The sequence below is a fragment of the Aspergillus eucalypticola genome (assembly GCF_003184535.1).
Source record: "Aspergillus eucalypticola CBS 122712 chromosome Unknown BO83scaffold_8, whole genome shotgun sequence".
In the NCBI taxonomy this organism is placed as follows: Eukaryota; Fungi; Ascomycota; class Eurotiomycetes; order Eurotiales; family Aspergillaceae; genus Aspergillus; species Aspergillus eucalypticola.
In genome coordinates this window covers 424,417-442,706 of record NW_020290282.1, presented here as the reverse complement: position 1 = coordinate 442,706, position 18,290 = coordinate 424,417, and the positions used below count along the sequence as shown (strand labels likewise).

General features: G+C 50.3%; 5 protein-coding genes across 5 annotated transcripts; 2 read left to right on the top strand and 3 right to left on the bottom strand.

Moving 5' to 3' along the window:
- Positions 1-218: 218 nt before the first annotated feature.
- On the top strand, positions 219-2,873 carry BO83DRAFT_236035 (putative protein kinase (Lkh1)). The gene is made up of 6 exons (XM_025526934.1): positions 219-1,310; positions 1,372-1,450; positions 1,504-1,851; positions 1,907-2,369; positions 2,418-2,505; positions 2,566-2,873. The coding sequence occupies exons 1-6, from the start codon at positions 459-461 to the stop codon at positions 2,761-2,763; spliced, it is 2,028 nt and encodes a 675-aa protein (XP_025389642.1). The 5' UTR covers positions 219-458; the 3' UTR covers positions 2,764-2,873.
- A 2,240-nt stretch (positions 2,874-5,113) lies between these two features.
- Positions 5,114-6,568, bottom strand: BO83DRAFT_377127 (sideroflexin family transporter). Its single transcript, XM_025530906.1, has 4 exons — positions 6,423-6,568; positions 6,225-6,358; positions 6,053-6,147; positions 5,114-5,980 (listed from the first exon to the last, which is right to left on the bottom strand). Exons 1-4 carry the CDS (start codon positions 6,524-6,526, stop codon positions 5,300-5,302), a joined length of 1,014 nt encoding a protein of 337 aa, XP_025389641.1. The 5' UTR covers positions 6,527-6,568; the 3' UTR covers positions 5,114-5,299.
- Positions 6,569-7,217: 649 nt separating this feature from the next.
- BO83DRAFT_309890 (PHD finger domain protein) lies at positions 7,218-9,579 on the bottom strand (the record flags this gene model as incomplete). Its single annotated transcript, XM_025527412.1, has 2 exons — positions 7,218-7,407; positions 7,457-9,579. The coding sequence occupies 2 exons, from the start codon at positions 9,577-9,579 to the stop codon at positions 7,218-7,220; spliced, it is 2,313 nt and encodes a 770-aa protein (XP_025389640.1).
- A 4,970-nt stretch (positions 9,580-14,549) lies between these two features.
- On the top strand, positions 14,550-16,262 carry BO83DRAFT_357827 (DUF2293 domain-containing protein). The gene is made up of 3 exons (XM_025529272.1): positions 14,550-15,184; positions 15,372-15,494; positions 15,565-16,262. The coding sequence occupies exons 1-3, from the start codon at positions 14,939-14,941 to the stop codon at positions 16,024-16,026; spliced, it is 831 nt and encodes a 276-aa protein (XP_025389639.1). The 5' UTR covers positions 14,550-14,938; the 3' UTR covers positions 16,027-16,262.
- On the bottom strand, positions 16,095-17,130 carry BO83DRAFT_397505 (uncharacterized protein; the record flags this gene model as incomplete). Its single annotated transcript, XM_025533193.1, has 2 exons — positions 16,095-16,115; positions 16,456-17,130. The coding sequence occupies 2 exons, from the start codon at positions 17,128-17,130 to the stop codon at positions 16,095-16,097; spliced, it is 696 nt and encodes a 231-aa protein (XP_025389638.1).
- Between the last annotated feature and the right edge of the window lie 1,160 nt (positions 17,131-18,290).

Here is an 18,290-nt window from a genome sequence, read left to right as displayed (position 1 = left end):
CACGCCTCTCGACTCGCTCTTCCTTTCCTTTGCCCGATAATATTCTCCTTGACTCTTCTTTTCATTTTTCTCTCTTGCAATCCTTTTTATCTTTTGACTCTTTTCTATACCCCTCATCAAATTTCACTCCAGTTTTTGCTGGAATTTTAACACGAGAATTCCCGGGTGTCTGAACCCTGCTCCCAGGTAGTTTCGCAGAGAGATTAGGACTTACTACGACGAACGACTGCCGCTTGTTACTACGACAATTCGGACGGCCGACGACCATCCGGCGACTGTGAATCTCCTCCCCTCCACCACACCCTCTCTCTCCTTTCCTCTTTCTTCTCCTCCTCCTCTTCACGTCCCTATCTCCTTTCTCTCCTCTCTCTCTCTCTTTCTCTCTTTCCCCCCCTCTCTCCATTTAGCCGGAATCCGCCGCGAGGACATCCGGCTAGTATACACTTTTTCTTTGCATCATGTCCACCCCTTCCACGGCTACCGCGACGCATCCGCATCAGCAACACTACGGATACCCCCATCATCAACCCTACCAACCGAACGCATCCTATCCCACCACTTCCGCTGCAGCCACTTCTCGCCTCGTCCCCTCTTCATATCCCTATCCCGTTTCCGCCCCGACGCCTACTACCCTTCCTTTCGTGCAATCTCCGAAGCTTATGCCAACCGCACCCACCCCAACGACTACCACAACCACCAGCACAACCACTGCCACCACAACAATGCCTCCAGCCCACAACGCTGTGAGCGCTGGCACAACAGCGCAGGGCACCCGGAGGAGGAAGCCTAACTGGGGCGAGTTCTATAAAAATGGGATCCCGAAGGAGGTGATTGTCATCGATGACACGCCCCCTCCGGAACAGTCCAAGGCCTCCTCGCGCAGTCTCGCGACAGCGTCCACCGTCACGGCAGCCAACGGCAACGCTCCTCAGCCGGCTGGGAAAAAACGGCGCACTGGCATCGAGTCTGCCTACGACGTCACGTATTACGATCGGCCGTCGTACTCAATCAATCCACAACACTATGGCGAGGAGTCATCGGCTGCCTCCCTGTCGACTGATCGGACAACCTCCCTGCACACCACGGCTCCTACATCTCTGTCCCAGGGAAGTTCGGGGGCCAGTAATGGGATCATTTACGAAGACGCCAATGTTGGCCAGAAACGCAAGCGCGTAACCACTCGCAAGTCCGCTCGCGATGAGCAAAAACGGCGGGAGTTGGAGAACGCAGGGGATGCGTTCTTGAGCTATGTCCCGCCGCCGAAGCCGCCCATCAAGGCAAAGGATGTTCCGGTACCTGTGGTCCGCGATGTATGTGATAAGTCATCGCCCCATTCTCCTTACTCTCTCCTTCTTTGCTAACCAACTCTAGTATGCGAATCGAGGCGAAAAGTATGATGACGACGATGGCCATTATATTGTCAATCCTAACACTCCCTTGACTGAGCGATGTATGTGTTTCCTTCGTGGTCATTCAGATACGATCGATGCTAACGTTTCGCAGACTCGATCATCAAACTCTTGGGGCAAGGTACCTTCGGAAAGGTGGTTGAAGCGTTTGACAAGCAGCGTAAGACCCGCTGTGCCGTCAAGATCATCCGCTCGATCCAAAAGTACCGGGATGCTTCGCGGATTGAACTTCGGGTGCTGTCCACACTGGCCTCCAATGACAAGCAGAACCGCAACAAGTGCATCCACTTGCGAGACTGTTTTGACTATCGCAATCACATCTGTATCGTGACGGATCTGCTGGGGCAAAGCGTCTTCGATTTTCTGAAGGGAAACGGCTTTGTGCCGTTCCCCAGCAGCCAGATTCAAAACTTCGCCCGACAGCTGTTCACCAGTGTAGCTTGTGAGTACTTTTGGCAATATGCCTATCACTGGGGCTATCTAGCTGACATTCTCAGTCCTTCATGACCTGAATCTCATTCACACCGACCTTAAACCCGAAAACATCCTTCTGGTCAGCAACGCCTACCAAACGTTTACCTATAATCGCACCATCCCATCCTCTTCGCATGCCATCTCCCGGAGTGCTCGTCAAAGACGTGTGCTGTTGGACAGTGAGATCCGCCTGATTGACTTTGGGTCAGCCACATTTGATGATGAGTACCACTCGTCTGTGGTGTCCACTAGACACTATCGGGCCCCCGAGATTATCTTAAATCTGGGCTGGAGCTTCCCTTGCGACATTTGGAGTATCGGTTGCATCCTCGTGGAGTTTTTCACGGGGGACGCCCTTTTCCAGACGCATGACAACCTGGAGCACCTTGCCATGATGGAAGCTGTTATCGGCGACCGCATTGACACTAGACTAGTGAGGCAGGTGATGCAAGGCGGTCGCAGCGCAGGCCAGAACCAGGCCGCCAAGTAAGTTACATCGTGGTTACACCCGCCGAATGATGCTGACTGTCCCAGGTATTTCAACAGAAACAAGCTTGAATACCCGAATGATCAGACCACTCGTGCCTCACGAAAGTATGTGAGGGCAATGAAGCAGCTTCCGGTACGAGCCCCTTCCACTCACGGCCTAAACCCGGGGTTCAGGTTTGCTAACGAGCCGCAGGATTTCATCCCGACCAACACCAAGTTCCACAAACTATTCCTCGATCTCCTTCAGCGGATATTCGTGTATGACCCGAAGAACCGCATCACGGCCAAGGAAGCGTTGAAGCACCAGTGGTTTAAGGAGTCCTTGGTGGATGACGGCACTGAAGCCCTACGGATTGGGGAGCAGCTGCAACGCACCACTCAGCGGCGTTGATTTGGACAGCCTTCCGCTGGACACTTGTATCGGGTGTGATCTAGCTTCGCGCTAATATTCAGACGCTGCGGAGCCCTTCTATACCGAGAGGCTGGTACGTCGAGATAAGCCCTTCGACAGCCACCAGGCGTTAGTATGTATGGGTACAGCCACATTTGCGATAGAGGGATGTTATTTTTCTGTTTGGATACTACTTCTCAGGGATGGCCTGGCGATAGTGCTAGCCGATTGACGATAACTGGGTAATGGAACTGACGGAGGGTACATGGATGGGATATCCCGGAGTTGATGCCCGCAGTCGGGCAAGGTGTATGGGGTTTTTGCATGCTTCATTGTGAACACAAGAAACCGTTGGTCGGGGCCTGACTACACCAGTCCCCGATGAGGACAAAAGAGCAGTACGACATATATTGATTATCGGAGGGACATACCATTTTATATTTATGTGTTTTTTATACAGTCCGGGCGGCCTGGACTTGGGGCTTTGTGGGCTTATGGGATCTGTGTTGAGCTTCATCGTTTTTTTTTCTTATATCGTCTTTTTTCTTCTCGCAGCATCGTTCGATGTGATTTCTCATACTCGGAACTTATTGACGTCTACGGGCGCTGGTGACATGACGATTTATCTCCTGCATAGCTTCGACTATGATTCTTGACCTTTTTGACTTGTTCTTCGACGCGGTAGAGCAGTACCCTCTGGTCTGTCTGTCTGTTTCCCTCGGATGGACCGAGGCGATGATGATGCATAGACCTGTGCATTGTGAACTACCACTCCTACCGATGTATATATATTATACCACTTGATACTACCTTACCTACTTACTTTTATGAGCTCGTTACGACTGATCAACGGACCCGGAGTTCTCTGGCGCTACCATCTACCATCTCATATATCAATACCAATGCCAACCTTGATATGATGGACAATTTGAAGATCTTCAAAACAGCATCATGTTCACAGCCATCCCTACTGCTCATCATACCAGTACACACAACAATAGAATAAGCCAGGTACGAAAATACTAATCTCCTCCCAATAACAGAATGGCTACTACAATACTAATCCATCCCTTCCTTACTACTATTACAACTCCTATTCTCCCTTAGCGCATCTCATCAGCTCTATTTATACAATCATACTCCAACATCACAACATCTCACTTCAAGTTATCATCCATCCCCACCACTCGCCGAGTTACCACCAACAGAAGCCTCCACAAAATCCTCACCCTTGTGCATGCATGCACCCAACTCTCCCACTCCACTTCAACTGAAAATCAACCATACCATCTAACTACCACCACCATTTCACTCATTTCTTCTTACAAGAAAACAACATCCACCAATTCCAAACAATTCCTCCAAGATCAAACCCGAATCAAACACCACGAACTAGACATCCCAATGACCTTCGCCTCCGTGACCCCATTGTACGAATCAGATGGAGGGAAAAAGAAAAAAAAAGATGGAGGTGGCTGAGGTTGTTGTCGATTACTTCCTTTGTGTTTGACTATCCCAACTGTCTCTTCATGGTCTCATGAAGTATATATGATATGACAAAATTCGACTTCGACGAAATATATGATTGAATCTGAAGTTTGGAATTAGTAGGAAGTCCTTATCCGAAAAATGATACAATTAACTCTAGATTTGCATAGTAGCCAGTACTACCACTGACTCGGTATTGTATTTTCGAAGACTTAAAAATGTCGATCAAGGGTGCCGGGGGACGGAGGGCGTTATTATTGCGCGAGAGAATATGTGGGCGTTTTTTTTTGAAAGACATTTATCATTGCTACTAGCTATTTAGTGATGGAGGAGGAGGAGGGGGTAAATATACGTATGCTCTATATATAAGAGAGAGATTTCCATCCAGTACACATGGTAGTATATACAAATATACAAATAAAAGTCCTTATGCTTTCCTTATAAGATAAGTAATAAGATAATGTTATATGATAATCCTATAGCTAGACATTAGTACTCTCAATACTTGATTATATATAGATAAGTCTAGGAGGGTACTGTAAGGCTGAGGGTAATACAAATTAAAATTATTGTACAACTAATTTGTGATGGTAATAGAAGAGTGTTGTTCGGAATCCTATATCCAAGACTTACTGGTGAAACGATTTTGACTACTAACTACTTTTAGATATGTTTTTACTACTATGATATATGTATAAGACCCTTCATGATATAACCTAGGCATTACAAGTACTTAAGTTCTATGTAACCTAGAGGCTATAGTAGTTGAAGTAGATATATATCATATTCTCGGTTGTAACCGAGAGAGTGATGATGTGAGAGGTAGTATATGCGTTGCACTTGTAGTCGAATAGGAATTCCCATTTAGAATCATGCTTTGGCTTCTCTCAAGACCAATGCTCACCCACAATAATATATATGCAACCACACGATCTATCCACAAACGGTCTAACGATCTAAAAAAGCATTGCAAAGCACAATGACCCGAAGACAACAGCTATGAACAAACGCCCCCCCCTACCTGCCAAACCAAGGTAAACATTTTTATCTACATGCCCCGGTTAAACTCCACCTGACCATCCTTACCACCCTTCTCCCAGAACTCCGGCTCCAGAGTCGTGGCGCTAATAGCCTGTCTCTGGGGGAACGCACCCAGGGCCAACGGCAACGCGAACAGGGACGTCGCCAGGACCAATCCCAAGTTCAAGGGCATAATCATCCTTGGACGAGCCTTCAACCAAGCAGTCTTCTCCAACCGCACCAGCACCAACGGCGGGACCACCATGATAGGAGTAGCATTCAGCACACGACTGATAGCCGTCTCGCCGACGGCAATAGTAGCCGCCTTCTTACTCTTGCCCAGACTCTGCACCGTCTCGCCAGACTCCTCGAGCTTTTTCTTCTCCACCTCCGACAGCACCGGGTACACATCAATACCCTGACGGATCTCCTCGCCGCGCATGAGGAACACGTTCAGAGCGCTGGCGCTGGACACAGCGGCGAACGGCACAAGACGACCCAAGATGAGCTTCGCGTTGGGCGAGATGCCCTTGAGACGGGGCACGAGGGCGTTCAGACCCAGAGCGACGGAGCAGGAGGCCGACACGGCCATGAGGTAGGACTTGGCGATCTGGGGGACGGACAACGGGGTGGACTTGTTGGCGTTCGCGTTGTTAATGGCGACGTTGAGCGATTGGTTGGCAATTTGCCAGAGGAGAGTTCCGGTGGTCTTGGTATATTGGTCAGATTTGAAAATCCATGGTCGGCTTTAGGAGCTGGAGCGTGTCGGTGTGTAACTTACCTGCAGTCCCGGCGTAAGCATACCAGCTGTCACGACCAGATTGGACATAACGTAGCAGGACATGCGGAAGGGAAGGAAGACCGGCTCGCCAGTGTCTGTTGGTGTTGTATGAGTATCTGCTGTGCGGCTTCTTCCTCTCGAAGGATAGTTCATGGGGTAAGGAGGAACGCACCAGGGTGAAGGGTGGAATCAACCACCTTCTTCGCGCGCCACAGCTCCGGAGTCATATGCGGAAGATGGTTCTGCTTGTAGGAGGAGACCAGCTGCTTAGCCTGCTCCAGGCCGGACGAAGACACGAACATCATCCTGGAAAAATTGGCGTCAGCGAAAGTTCACACACTCATTCACATCGAGCGCATTTCCCACTTACCGCGGGTCGGAGAGGTCAGCCGCATGCCGCACGCGGCCCCAGTAGGTTGTCAGATCATATTGAGACCGAGGGAGGTCCCGGCTGCCGGGGAGGGAGGCGGACATCTGCAGAGACGAACGAAGGAGGGTCGCGAAGACAGGATGGACAGAGACACTTCAGGGAAAGGAGGAGGATCGGAGGAGTCATCGGCGCCACGGCGAAAATCATTGAGGCGGGACCACACACGTGCCTATCGCGGGCGGTGAGCCGATAAGCGTCAGGTCCACCAATCGGAGTGCGTCAATCTCCGATCTCGTCAGGAACGTCTCACCGCCTTGAAAGCGGTACGGTATTTCCGTTACCGAACGCTACATCGGAAGTATGTACTGGTAGAAGTCAGGTCTACTCAGATTTACTTGTTGCTAATGTAGTACTTCATGGTAGTGGTTTCATTCGAGGTGGCGAACATATAAGAGTACAGGTATCACAAGTCTCTCGCCACACAATTAATATAACAAATTAAAAACATCCAACAGCCACAGGTGAGCAGTTACCGCTGGGATGTGATACATGACCGCCCGAAGCGGATGGAATGTACGTCGCAAGGAAATGGGGGTATGTCTAAGCTCTGGCACACAGATAAACAAAGGAAACCCGGTGGAATAGGAAAATGAAGGCGTAGGCCTGCTCACTGGCGAGACCATCAATGCAAACAAAGAACCCACCCGGGATGTAGGTCAAGTCGTACAAAAACTCGGTGCGAGAATGGTACACGAAGAAGGGAAGGACGCCAATCGGGCGCCATGGTCATTACATTCATCGAAATCGGTAGGATTTATGAGCTAAAGGCGAGGTGGGGGCATGTCCAGAAGCCCCGACAGGCACTCGGACCCGATGATTCTTTCGAGTGGGTGTCTGGGCGCAGAAGATGCACACATACACGGACGGCAGGTTGGCCCGCTCCAGTCCAACGCACTTGGTGTGCAACCAGTGACTGCATGATTCGCTGCTCATCAATCAGTAGCCATCCATAGACAGTTATTGCTATGGCTTACCATTGGATCATGAGGTGGCCACCATTGTCCATGGAATTGCAGACACACCGGGTCCCATTGCTCGGGTTGCTGAAGCGGTCGGTGATGGGGGTGGCTATGTCGGGGTCGGTCATGGTCGTGGGCGATGTGTTCGTGGTTCGTGAGCTGAGGTCAAGCTCCGCACCGAATCGTGGCGGGGACGATCGGAGGTGAGCGAGAGAGCGAGCAGAACGGCTGATCCGCGACCCGTAGCTGACAGTGTGCGGACGAGGTATCCGGCCTCTCTCTTGGAGGACCTTTCGGAGTGCATGCTGAGCATCACCACTGTCATCCTCGGGATCAGCAAAAGTCTCGCCTAGGGAACCGGCACTGAGGTAAGATAGGTCTGAGTGGAGCGTTGTCAACTGCTTTTTCGGGGTGCGCTTCCAGTCATCCAAAGTAGGCTTGTACTGTGGTCGTCTGGAAGGCGCTCGACCGGCGTCAGCCCATGGGGATGCTCGTCCTGAGGATGACGCTGCCGTAGAGGTATAGGAACCCTTGGAATGGGGCCGTGAACCACAGTCACTACGAGCAATTGTCGCCCCACTGGCATCGGAAAAGGCAAACGAAGGGTTGCGGCTGGGGACAGTTGGGTATTCACAGTAGTCCACCGAGTCATACTCGCTTTCCGTGGTGGAGCCATCCAAGTCCATTCCTGTGAGGGGGTCCGTCAAGCCGGTTGATGCCTCGGGCACAGGTTGCATTTCCGCCTTAGCTCTACCGTCTTTGCCTATCTTGAGGACTACGGACTGAGAGCGTCTGGGCAGAGTAGCAGCCACTGAATTTGCCCTCGACAGCTGATGACGAATGGGCTTGATAGGAGAGGAGCGACCCTTAGAGGGACTCTTCCGGATTCCATTGCTGGAAGAAGCCATCATACTCCCAGACCCCGGTCGGCTGGCAGACCCTGCAATAGCACTGTGCGTTAGGCTACGAGTCAAAGTCGGCCTCATCTGACGGGGGGTGTAGTCATCGTCATCATCATCCTCATAGACAGGGATATGGTGGTTGACGCTGCGAGCGCGGCGGAGCTCCTCTCTCTTAGACTCCTCCGTTTGGTGATGGTAGGGCTGGCGAGTCGGTCGGGAGAAGAGCCTCTTCTCAGGAGTCGGCCGCAGTCCACCAAATCGGCGTGCAGGGGAGCTCAGGAACAGTGCTGGATCCTCTGCTTTCGTGATAGGGCGGCGAGGGGAAGTGGAGAAAGGGGCAGGGAAGAGGGCGGCGTCGGTAGTGGTCACCCCCGAAGAGAGGTTATATGTACTACTATTATTGAAATCGGGGAGGTCCATGTTCCCTTCGATTATAGGCAACTGTGGGATGTGAGAATCCGGGGCGGTGGTGTGATTGACGTGGAAGGAGTCATTGGCATGAAGGTCAAACAAGTCAAGATTGTTACTGGCCGACAGGCCCATATTGCTCTCGTGCTGATTGAGATCATGGTCCCAGAATAGCCTTTGCTGTGGGAAGAATGAAGAGGTGCCGGAATCGATTGATCCTAGCTGGAATGGGTCTGAGGAAGATTGAAGGTCTCCAAAGAGCCGTGGGGAAGCACCCAGTAACCGACTGGGAGTCTCTAAATGACCGCCAATCATGCTAGAGGCGGACGGCCGTCGACCTGTACCAGTGGCCTCGTCAAGCCCCGTCACCTTCTTCCTCGAAGCACTGCTGGGAGGAGGGGTCTGAATTGTCGCAGCAGATTTGCCTGAATCTACCGTGCGAGGACCATCCTCTCCCACATGCCCATGTGGCCTGGACGGGCGACGTCTCTTGGCCGTATCAGTGTCCTGCTCCGCCGCTTTGCCATTCCGGGTATTGTCCTCAGTATCGGTCGGTCGGTCGGGGGCAGTATCCGGCAGCCGGAGAGGATTGATGGAGGGTGTGCTCAGCCCAAACTTCTGGGGCGTGCGGAGGAATTCCGGACTCGAGGCATAGGGGTCCGAAGTATCCCAGGTAACCCGGGGATCGAAGAAGCTGGATTCGAGTTTAGGGGTCTGGAAAGCGGAATCGCCAAAAATTGTGGTTGTCGGGGGAGTCCTCGTAGGAGTCTGAGGTTCACCGTTGGGATAGCTGAAGCTGAACGAGAAAGACGGCTCTGTCAGCATCATGTTGCACACTAGCTACCGCTGGAGGGTCGGAGCTCGGTAGGAGCTCCGCAACCCACACGATGTACTGAGGAGACCAATGTGGGTAGCGGTTTAATGTGCATATAGAGATAAAAGTTCGAAATGAAGCGGAAGACAGTGAAAACGTGAAGTAACAAAAGAGCAAGAAAACAGTATGAGGGAGAAAATTGTATCTAGTAAGGAGTGTGGTGATAGAGAGGCAGCCCCGCGTGTGCCGGTAATACAAGATGAGTAGGAAATTCAACCGACATACCTGTGAACCGGTTGATCCCAACTCATGTCAGCAACGTTGTGATCCCAGCAACCATACAATGCACAAGCTGCCAGGCAACCCTCTTGTAGGAAGTCCAGATATTTCGGGGGCCGTCAGGAATGTTGAAGGAGAGGGGTTGGTTCGGTAGGGATCGCTGTGCCGACGAATGTGAGCCTCCTCCACAGGGTCATTGAAGCCAAGCTAGTTCGGACTGGAGTTGTAGGTTCGGACACAAGATTGTTTGACCCTTCGAAGGAAAGGTTGGGGTTGGACGAAGGGAGGACGACGCTAGCACATAGTCCTATCGTCGGTCTGAAGGACGGGAGGTCACCGGGGCTGGTAATCTGGAGAAGGGGACAAAGAAAAAAGGTAGAGAGGGAGGAAAGAGGAGGAGTCAAGAGGGGAGGAGGGAGATAGAGAGGACGGACTCAGACCAGGCAGGCTGGGGGGTTAGAGGGATTGAAGGTTGGGTTAGGTTGGTTAGTATGGAAGGTTCCAAGAACGACAGAGCTCTCCTGAACAAAGGGAGGAGCGGAATGCGTTTAGATTAGGACGCTGTGTCTTTGATGCTTCCCTCTTTTGTTTTGGCCGAACCTTGCCCTTCAAACAGGAGTGAACAGGAAAAAGTGGAAAAAAAGAAAAGGAGACCAGGAGAAGAATCAACCGGCTCGTTGTGAAGGAGGAAGAGTAAAAAAAAAAAAAAGAGACAGAGGAAGAGAAGAAAGTAAGAAGCGAAGCCGAATGGGAAATTTTGTGTTTTCGTTTTCCTCTGTTTGTAATTTGGTAATAAGTTGACAGTTTTTTTGCCCTCTTTTTTTCCTTTTTACTTACATCCGCAGATCCACCAGCTGGGGACTTTTTTTTTTTAATGAACTGCTACGTTCCCTGGGAGGGTCAAGGTCCGGTTTTGCTGCAACCAGGACTTGGTACCTTCAATTGCTGGTGACAAATGAGGCTGCTCCAAATTATCGTCTTTGATCCTGCCATCTTAATCTCCCGCCATTATTATAGTGTTTGTTATAGTATTCTAGTATTCATCTAGTCCTTGGTCATCGAGTCCCCTCTCGAAACATCATCTATGTAACTAACCAACCAACTAACTCTGCCTTTCCTCCCGATCGTCCTCCACTTTTGGCTGGTGGAGCTACGGGCCTTGGGTGAGATGAACTGGGACCGCTTGCACACGACCGACACCTTGACCTTCCCGCTGCGAAGGGAGAGCCTTCATGACGCACCGGATGGGTAGAAAAAGTGAATGGATGGTAACATCGAATAATAACCTTTTCTACTTTCTTACTTCCTCGTATGAAACAGAACATTAGGTGATTACTACTAATCATGCTTTGGTGGTTCTATCAAATTCCAATGGTTCTGGTTCCGAGAATAGTGAACTATCACACTACTCTTTAGTAGTTCACTGTGTACCTCGGATGGGATAGTCAGCTAGTAGTGACTTAATCAATTCCTAGGGAAGGTATACTCCGCTTGTGATTGTAGTGTATAAGATAGATAGTAGAGAATAATAGGCAGTGATCCACCCATCAAACTATGCTATACTGTACTGTACCTAATATCTTACCGTCAATGCCGGAGAAACGTATACGAGGTCACCGGCATCATCTTGAAATTGTCGACAAATGGAGATGACGGGAAGAGACTGGTCCTTTCAGCGCGAGATTATACCACCGAACGTATCCATAATAATCCATGACTAGTGAACCGCGCTCCAAGGCACCAGCGGGCGGTCCCAAGAACAAGGAACAGCGGTCCATTTCCGTGGGTCATCTATCACCGTCTCCAGCGTGATCGGTTGGTCAAGTTACTTACTGGTGCTGACGCCGGGCTCTGGACCTGCATCCGTCTTCGATTGTTTCCCTCCCCCGTATCTTATGGCTTGTTCATTATTCCTCGGGTGGCCATCGAAATAGACTTCCCACTTGGCTGAAGAGGATGACCGATATGTCAACAGTCACAGGTGATACAGAAATGTGGCCGCACGTCTCGACCGCTCTCTAAACCACCGATGTATGTAGATCGAATCATACCGGTCAACACTTACTCCATATTTTTGCTCCATACTGTACTTACTGGAGTAGGAATCAACCCGGACAAAGTTTTGAATGTGAGCAGCTCAACCTCCCTTCCCTTACGAAAGCGTCGATCGAGGCCGGATTGGGCGACGGGAGATTGAGCCTTGCGACCACCGCCAACACTAACGACCCTCGGACGCCCTGGGGTTTCTGGTCCTTCATCCATCCTCCCACCACCCCCCGACTCCGGCCACGACCACCACTAAATCTAACCACTAATAGTCAATCCCCTGGGGGCCCTCTTTTCAGTTCCAGCCTCGATCTCATCCCACGTCTCGCAAGATTGGGTTAATACTGTGTTAGTACTGTGTATGTGTGTTGCCCGGAATATTAATAGCTCCCCGTAATTACGATCTCCTGGGCCTGGGACCGACCCCAATGACGACATCCGAACCCATTTTCAATTTCCTCAATTCAGCTCCGTGTCTTCTCCGGCATAATCCCTGGTCTCGCTCCCTTTCCTAATTTAGCTGTCTGGAAGCTAGTATGTCGACACTATTTACACCCGCTGCAGCTATCCATGCTTCCAACTTCGGGACAGGCGAGGTGACAGAAAACGTAGGCAAAATACCAAATGGCTCGTCTCCAGAAACCGTTGGATTTAAGACTCGACTGAATCCAAGTCTTCGCTTTCCCAGTTCCTACACATAATTAACGGGTCAAACTTGTCTAATCTAGACTATTTCTTGGGGAGCAGATGTTTCAGCCCGCAAAGGAAGTATCATCTTTCATGGATACTAGTACTATTAAGAGTAAGTGGTAGCTAGGATGGATACTGGGCAGGGCAAAAAGGTAGGGTGAGCTTCCGTCCCCGAAAGTAATATTACCCGATTAAGGAGATTCACCGCGACCCGCCCGGTGGTTCATTCATTGGGCCACGAAAAGAGGGGACGTGAGGCCACCCATGAACGCGAGTCTAGACTGCTACTAGGTACTGACTACTATCTGCGATTCTACTATTCATCGGTTCTCCTGGATGGAGGATTCTAATGCCTGCCGTAACTCGTTTAGCAAGAAGAAAAAGAGATCAATGCTTTAGTCTCTGGCGAACATCATTGGTCGAGCACTATTGGAAAGGGGAGAGCCTACAGTATGGTAGGGGCGGAATTCTCCCCGATCGGTTAAACTAAAGTACTACACTCCAGTCTTCAATGGGTAATGCCGTCCACTACTTCCGAACCCAGATTGAGTTGATTCGCAGTTACATACTTACTCCGTCCCGAACTGACCCTACCATTATTCAATATTATTATGATCTTTTTTATTTTTTTCTATGTTCTGGGGGCATTGATCTGCTCTGCCGATGCTAATCCAGCCGACTGAGATGGAAGACGTTTCCGATAGGCCCCAAGCATCCACCAACGATGACTTGCTGTCTGGAGTCCCTCCCCCCTTCACAAGTCAGTAAACAACCATTCTCAGGCCCATCGGGGCTGAACCAGTAAGAGTTGCTGCACGCGAGCGACGGGACCTGCAGCAGTAGTTAGACGCCCTGCGGTGTAACCCGCAGTAGTCTCTCCTCCCTCCCTCCATTGAGCATCTGTGATTTCAGTTTTCGAGGAAGCCCCTGACATGATGGTTGATGCAGCACCGGCTTAGTGTCCTGCCAGCCTGTCCATCTCGCAGCTCGTCAGGCACACCTTGGCTGGATTAAGGTTGGAGACCTCAGTAAGGAGCAGCACTGCCCAGGGTGATGTTTGGCTCACCCTTCCTCTAATTACAAAAAAGTTTTGCTTTGCTTTCACCCCGTGCAAGAAATTCCTGGACAGACAGCCGGGGGTTCTTATCTTTTGTGCAGCTAAAGTGAGATTGGAGTGCACATGGCCCTGAGGACTGCATACCTGAGCTGCACCATAGATCCATCTATAGCAATTCTTTGCTCTTCACGATGTGTAAGATCCGGGCCGTGGGCGGATGACCTGACTGGAATGCCGGCGGAGCATAATCATCGATCAATATCTGCGGATCAGATGCACATAATGTGCAGCTTCATACACCGACTGTGAAAGTGGCAAATATTGTGCGGATATTGCCGTATACATGTAGGATTGTTACCATGGGGATACGGGCCTGGAGCGGGTGCTTTGCAGAGTCAGTGCGATCGATCCTACAGGAGTTTCGTAAAGTAGTAGGCAGCGAATGCATAAAGCAGAAGGGCTGATGATAGTTCATACAAGTGTTGCCAGTATAGACCGATAGTGACGACTGGTAACTTCATCATGCGGAGTACTCCGTCACCGAGGCTCTTGTTAAAGAACATTTGTGCTTTCTGTAGCCCATGCTGAGTGGCATACTGTAGATACTCTGTTTCGCCTCCATAAAAGAGCCTTTCACAGGATAAGAAGACGGCCATTCCCATACATAGTGTGAGATGTAGGGATTATATAACTGATGAAGTTATTGTATACCATATATAGAGTATACTTGTCCAAGACCAGGAGACCCCGAAATGATACATGCGACTACTCGAGGATCTACTCATACTTGATACCTGAAACTGCAGGCTCTACACACCGCCACACACACCAGCCACAACCCCGCCAAGATCCACCGCCCGCCGAGAAGAGGAAAGTGAGTGGATTCATCATCCAATCTATCCATTGTGCTGTGTCAAATCACACTTTGGCCATTGGGCATCAGTATCTAGCCTTTCTTTCAGCCATAACCACAATCATTTACAGCCATTTGCTACAAGGCATAACCAACAACTCAGCCCGCATGGGTTGTTATACATAAAGAGAAGGACAGCTGGGCCGTCGTTCTTTGACTATGAATGAACGTTCCTTTCACTATCCCGACCCATAAGCATCTGCAAGCACCTGTTCAGTTTCTTCCCCTGAACGCCTCACCGTTATTCCATACCAGCAGAGCAGCAGTAGCCTTAGTGCAGCGTCAGATTCCAAGTATACAATAAGAATCAGATTTGGATCGTGTCTTGCCTAGTCCTTACTCAGCCTCTTATTTGAATGGCCTTTCCCTCTCCAAAAGTTCGGAGATAATGTCGCCCACGCCAAAGAAAGCCTCCCGCTCAGGGGCCGCCAGAAGGCGGCGTGGGAAACGGAAGATCACCCCGAGATCGCCCCTGTCTATCCTGGCCCAGACTCGAAAAAACAGCGCCGTGAAGAAACGTGATCGCAGCGACGTGGTCAGCAGCAGCAAGACAAAACTTACGGAGCGCAGGAGTAAACCAGGGAGACCATTCGGACTGAATCTCCTTCCACTGTCGACCGAGCCAAGAGAAAAGGTGAGTGATGACAAAATCTGAGAGACCTGCTTCGGGCTTCTCTTCTGCCCTTGATAGTTATTAGTGTTCCCGGTGTTGTAGCAGGGATCCCGATCACCCAGCCTTGATCCTTGCATTGCCTGCATATCCTAGCGCCAACTCGGGGTACCAATCACTAAACACATACTGACACCCGAGCCGTGGACAGAACTGTTTTAGACGGGATCCATCCCCTGCGAACTACCGATTTGTCCCCAAGGGCGACATCTACATTACTCGCAATTGCCGAAAACTGACAAAGGAGTCTGGCCGAAATGTCTACGTGGTTTATGTGAGGATACAAACCCAAATCATTCTACCATTAGCAGCTTCTTTGTACCCAGTGTCTAACCTTTTCACAGGATGATAGAGGCAAAAGCACTCTTGGCCTACGTGTTCCGGCCGATGTTCATACTGCCGTCCTCCGGTTAGCGGACGAAACAGCTCAGTCTCGCGCTCAAGCTGTTCAAGTACGTGATGAGAAAGATTATGCGCAGGCCCGTCAGCTCTTACGCGCCCAGTTTCCTTTAATGCCTGAGGAGTCACTGGACACTATTCTCGAACATGCCTTTCTGAAGGGCTCTGGCCGCGTGGGCCGGACATCCAGATTATCAGATGAAGACAAAGCCAAGTTAGCCGTAGAGGCTCATATCAGACACACCCATACCAGCTATGAAGCACTCCTGAAGGCGGGGAAGACGCGCGGTGAAGCTCGTCAAGCATCAAAGGAGATGGTCCAGGCTATCAGAACCGCATGGGCAGGTGGCAATGTAGAGCCAACGGATTGCCTGACTATGCGCGATCGAGTGATTGTGATTGATTAATCCCTGTGTGGGGAATGATTTGATTACAAACCAACGACATTCAAACGAAAGCGATGCCCTATTACCGTTCATTTCTGGTATGTTGGAGACTGTACACAGATTGCATCAGGGTTAACACTACATATGTGCGAGGCCGCAACACCTCCACGACTACGGCGTTCTGTTTTGGCTTATGGTATTGATGCACAGCGTGATGACTACTAAGCATGCATGATTAGATTAAGTATAGAGATTAGACACTCAAGTTAATATTGGATTATGTTATTTAAACATAGGAAAGAAAGAGAGAAGGAAGAAAAAGAACAACAAACGTCCTCCACAACTACCTTTTAACTCCCTCAATCCACTTTCCAACACTCCCATCCCATCCAGCCTACTATCATTACCTCTCCCCTCCCATCCCCAACTACCCACACCCCGAACCCTCACCACTCCCCCCTCCTCCCAAACCCTCAACCCCCTCGACCTCCACCCAACAATCGGCTCCCCGGGCTCATAAAAGAAGATCTCCAACCTGCCCCCATCCCCATCCCTCCTATAAGGAAAAAACCGCACCTCCCTAACCCCGCCCTCCAACTCCAAAAACACCGCATCCAGATCCTCCAACAAATTCCCAAAAATCTCCTGCGCGGTATCCCCCCTCGCCGCAACCTTACACAGCACATGATACTTAGTCCGATTAATCGCCTTATTAGCGAAACTCCCCGTCCGGAGAGAATGTGTGAGATGCTGCTTCGCGGATCGCAATATGGCGAAGATGCAGTGCGAATGGTGTCTGTTGATTGGGGTGTGAGCGAGAGTATCGCATTCGGGCATGTTCGTGAGGAGAGTTTCGAGTGAGAATCCGATGGTTATGAGGATGAGGTTGTCCAGGGGTGTGTAGAAGAGTTTCTTGTAGTATTCGAAGGTTATTCCGGATTCTTTGAGGCGGAGGCGCCGGGCGAGGATGGGGTCACTGTGGGTGGTTTGGGGAGGGAGGGGGATGGTGGTGGTGGTGGTAGTTGGGTAGAAGGGGTAGAGGTGAGGGTCGAGGGTCGGCCAGTGGCTCATGTCGAGGTGGGGATGGAGGTCGTGGAGGAGGGTGGGGTAGAGGAGGGTGTCCATGTTTGGTTGAGTCCTTGGCCTGCTGAGCAGGGGGGTGAGGGACCCTGAGGTAGGGTGTTTGGTGGTGGTAGAATGCGTTTTATAGGGGGTTTATATGGGGTGGAGAGTTTTTAGGGCTTATGGTGGGAATGGGATTTGGAGATGTGTAACTGCTGTTGTTGCGGGAGTCTCCAGTATAGGGCTCTTACAGGGGAGCCTGGAATGCATGTAGGAGCCTACACATGAGCCTGATGTGCCTAATGGATACTATACTAGGCTGGTAGGCCAATTAATGAATCTTGCTGTGGTCTTCTGTACGTACCATCCATCTTGTCGAGCTTAGTCGGGATTTGCCGTAGATGGTGACTTGATAATACACCTGCTGCTAATAGTGAATGAGCCTAGAATATCTTTTCCTTGATTTGGGGGTAAAGCTGTAATGCTAAGGCTCCATGTCATGGTGGCCATATCGAGGTTCTAGGCAGCATGCACTAACACCTACGTTGTTCCTTTGTTTCTGAACGAACCCCAGGAGTATCGGTTTGAGGTCTGACAATACTCGCATGACAAGAGACGTAGGAAGTCTGTGGTATGTACTAGTAAAGACATATTACAGTGCACATGTGATTGCCTAAATAGCTGAGTGACACACTCTGTCTTTCCACTAATAACTGATATACTGCGTATACCCAAAGGAGCTATGCTTATCATGTTGTATCATCATACATAGAGGCATAAAAGCCAGATCTTCACAACCCACATCCTTGCAGGTTTGATCGCTGAAGCAGAAGTGTAAACCAGACCTGCAGAGAAGATCTCCAAAACCTGCAAGAACCCTTTATGTAGTATCTGATATAGAGAAACCTAGAGAGATGCCTGAATGGAACCATGCCGCCGAATACCCTGACATATCTCCTCAATCAACTGCTCATGCTCCGTATCTCCAATCATCTACTGTGATTGAGTCAAAGACTACAGGATTCACCCACGTACTTTTCTCTTATTAAATCAGACCAGGCCCCCTCTGGTCAGAATATCTTCAGAGTATACACAATGATCCCCACTACAGCACCCAGATGCCTAAAAAATTATTGAAAGCCCCTGGTGGGAAGTTTTGTTTAAGGCGTGGTAGGGGGTACTTGCAAGTCTTACGCGCTACCGATTGCGCCACAAGGACCACT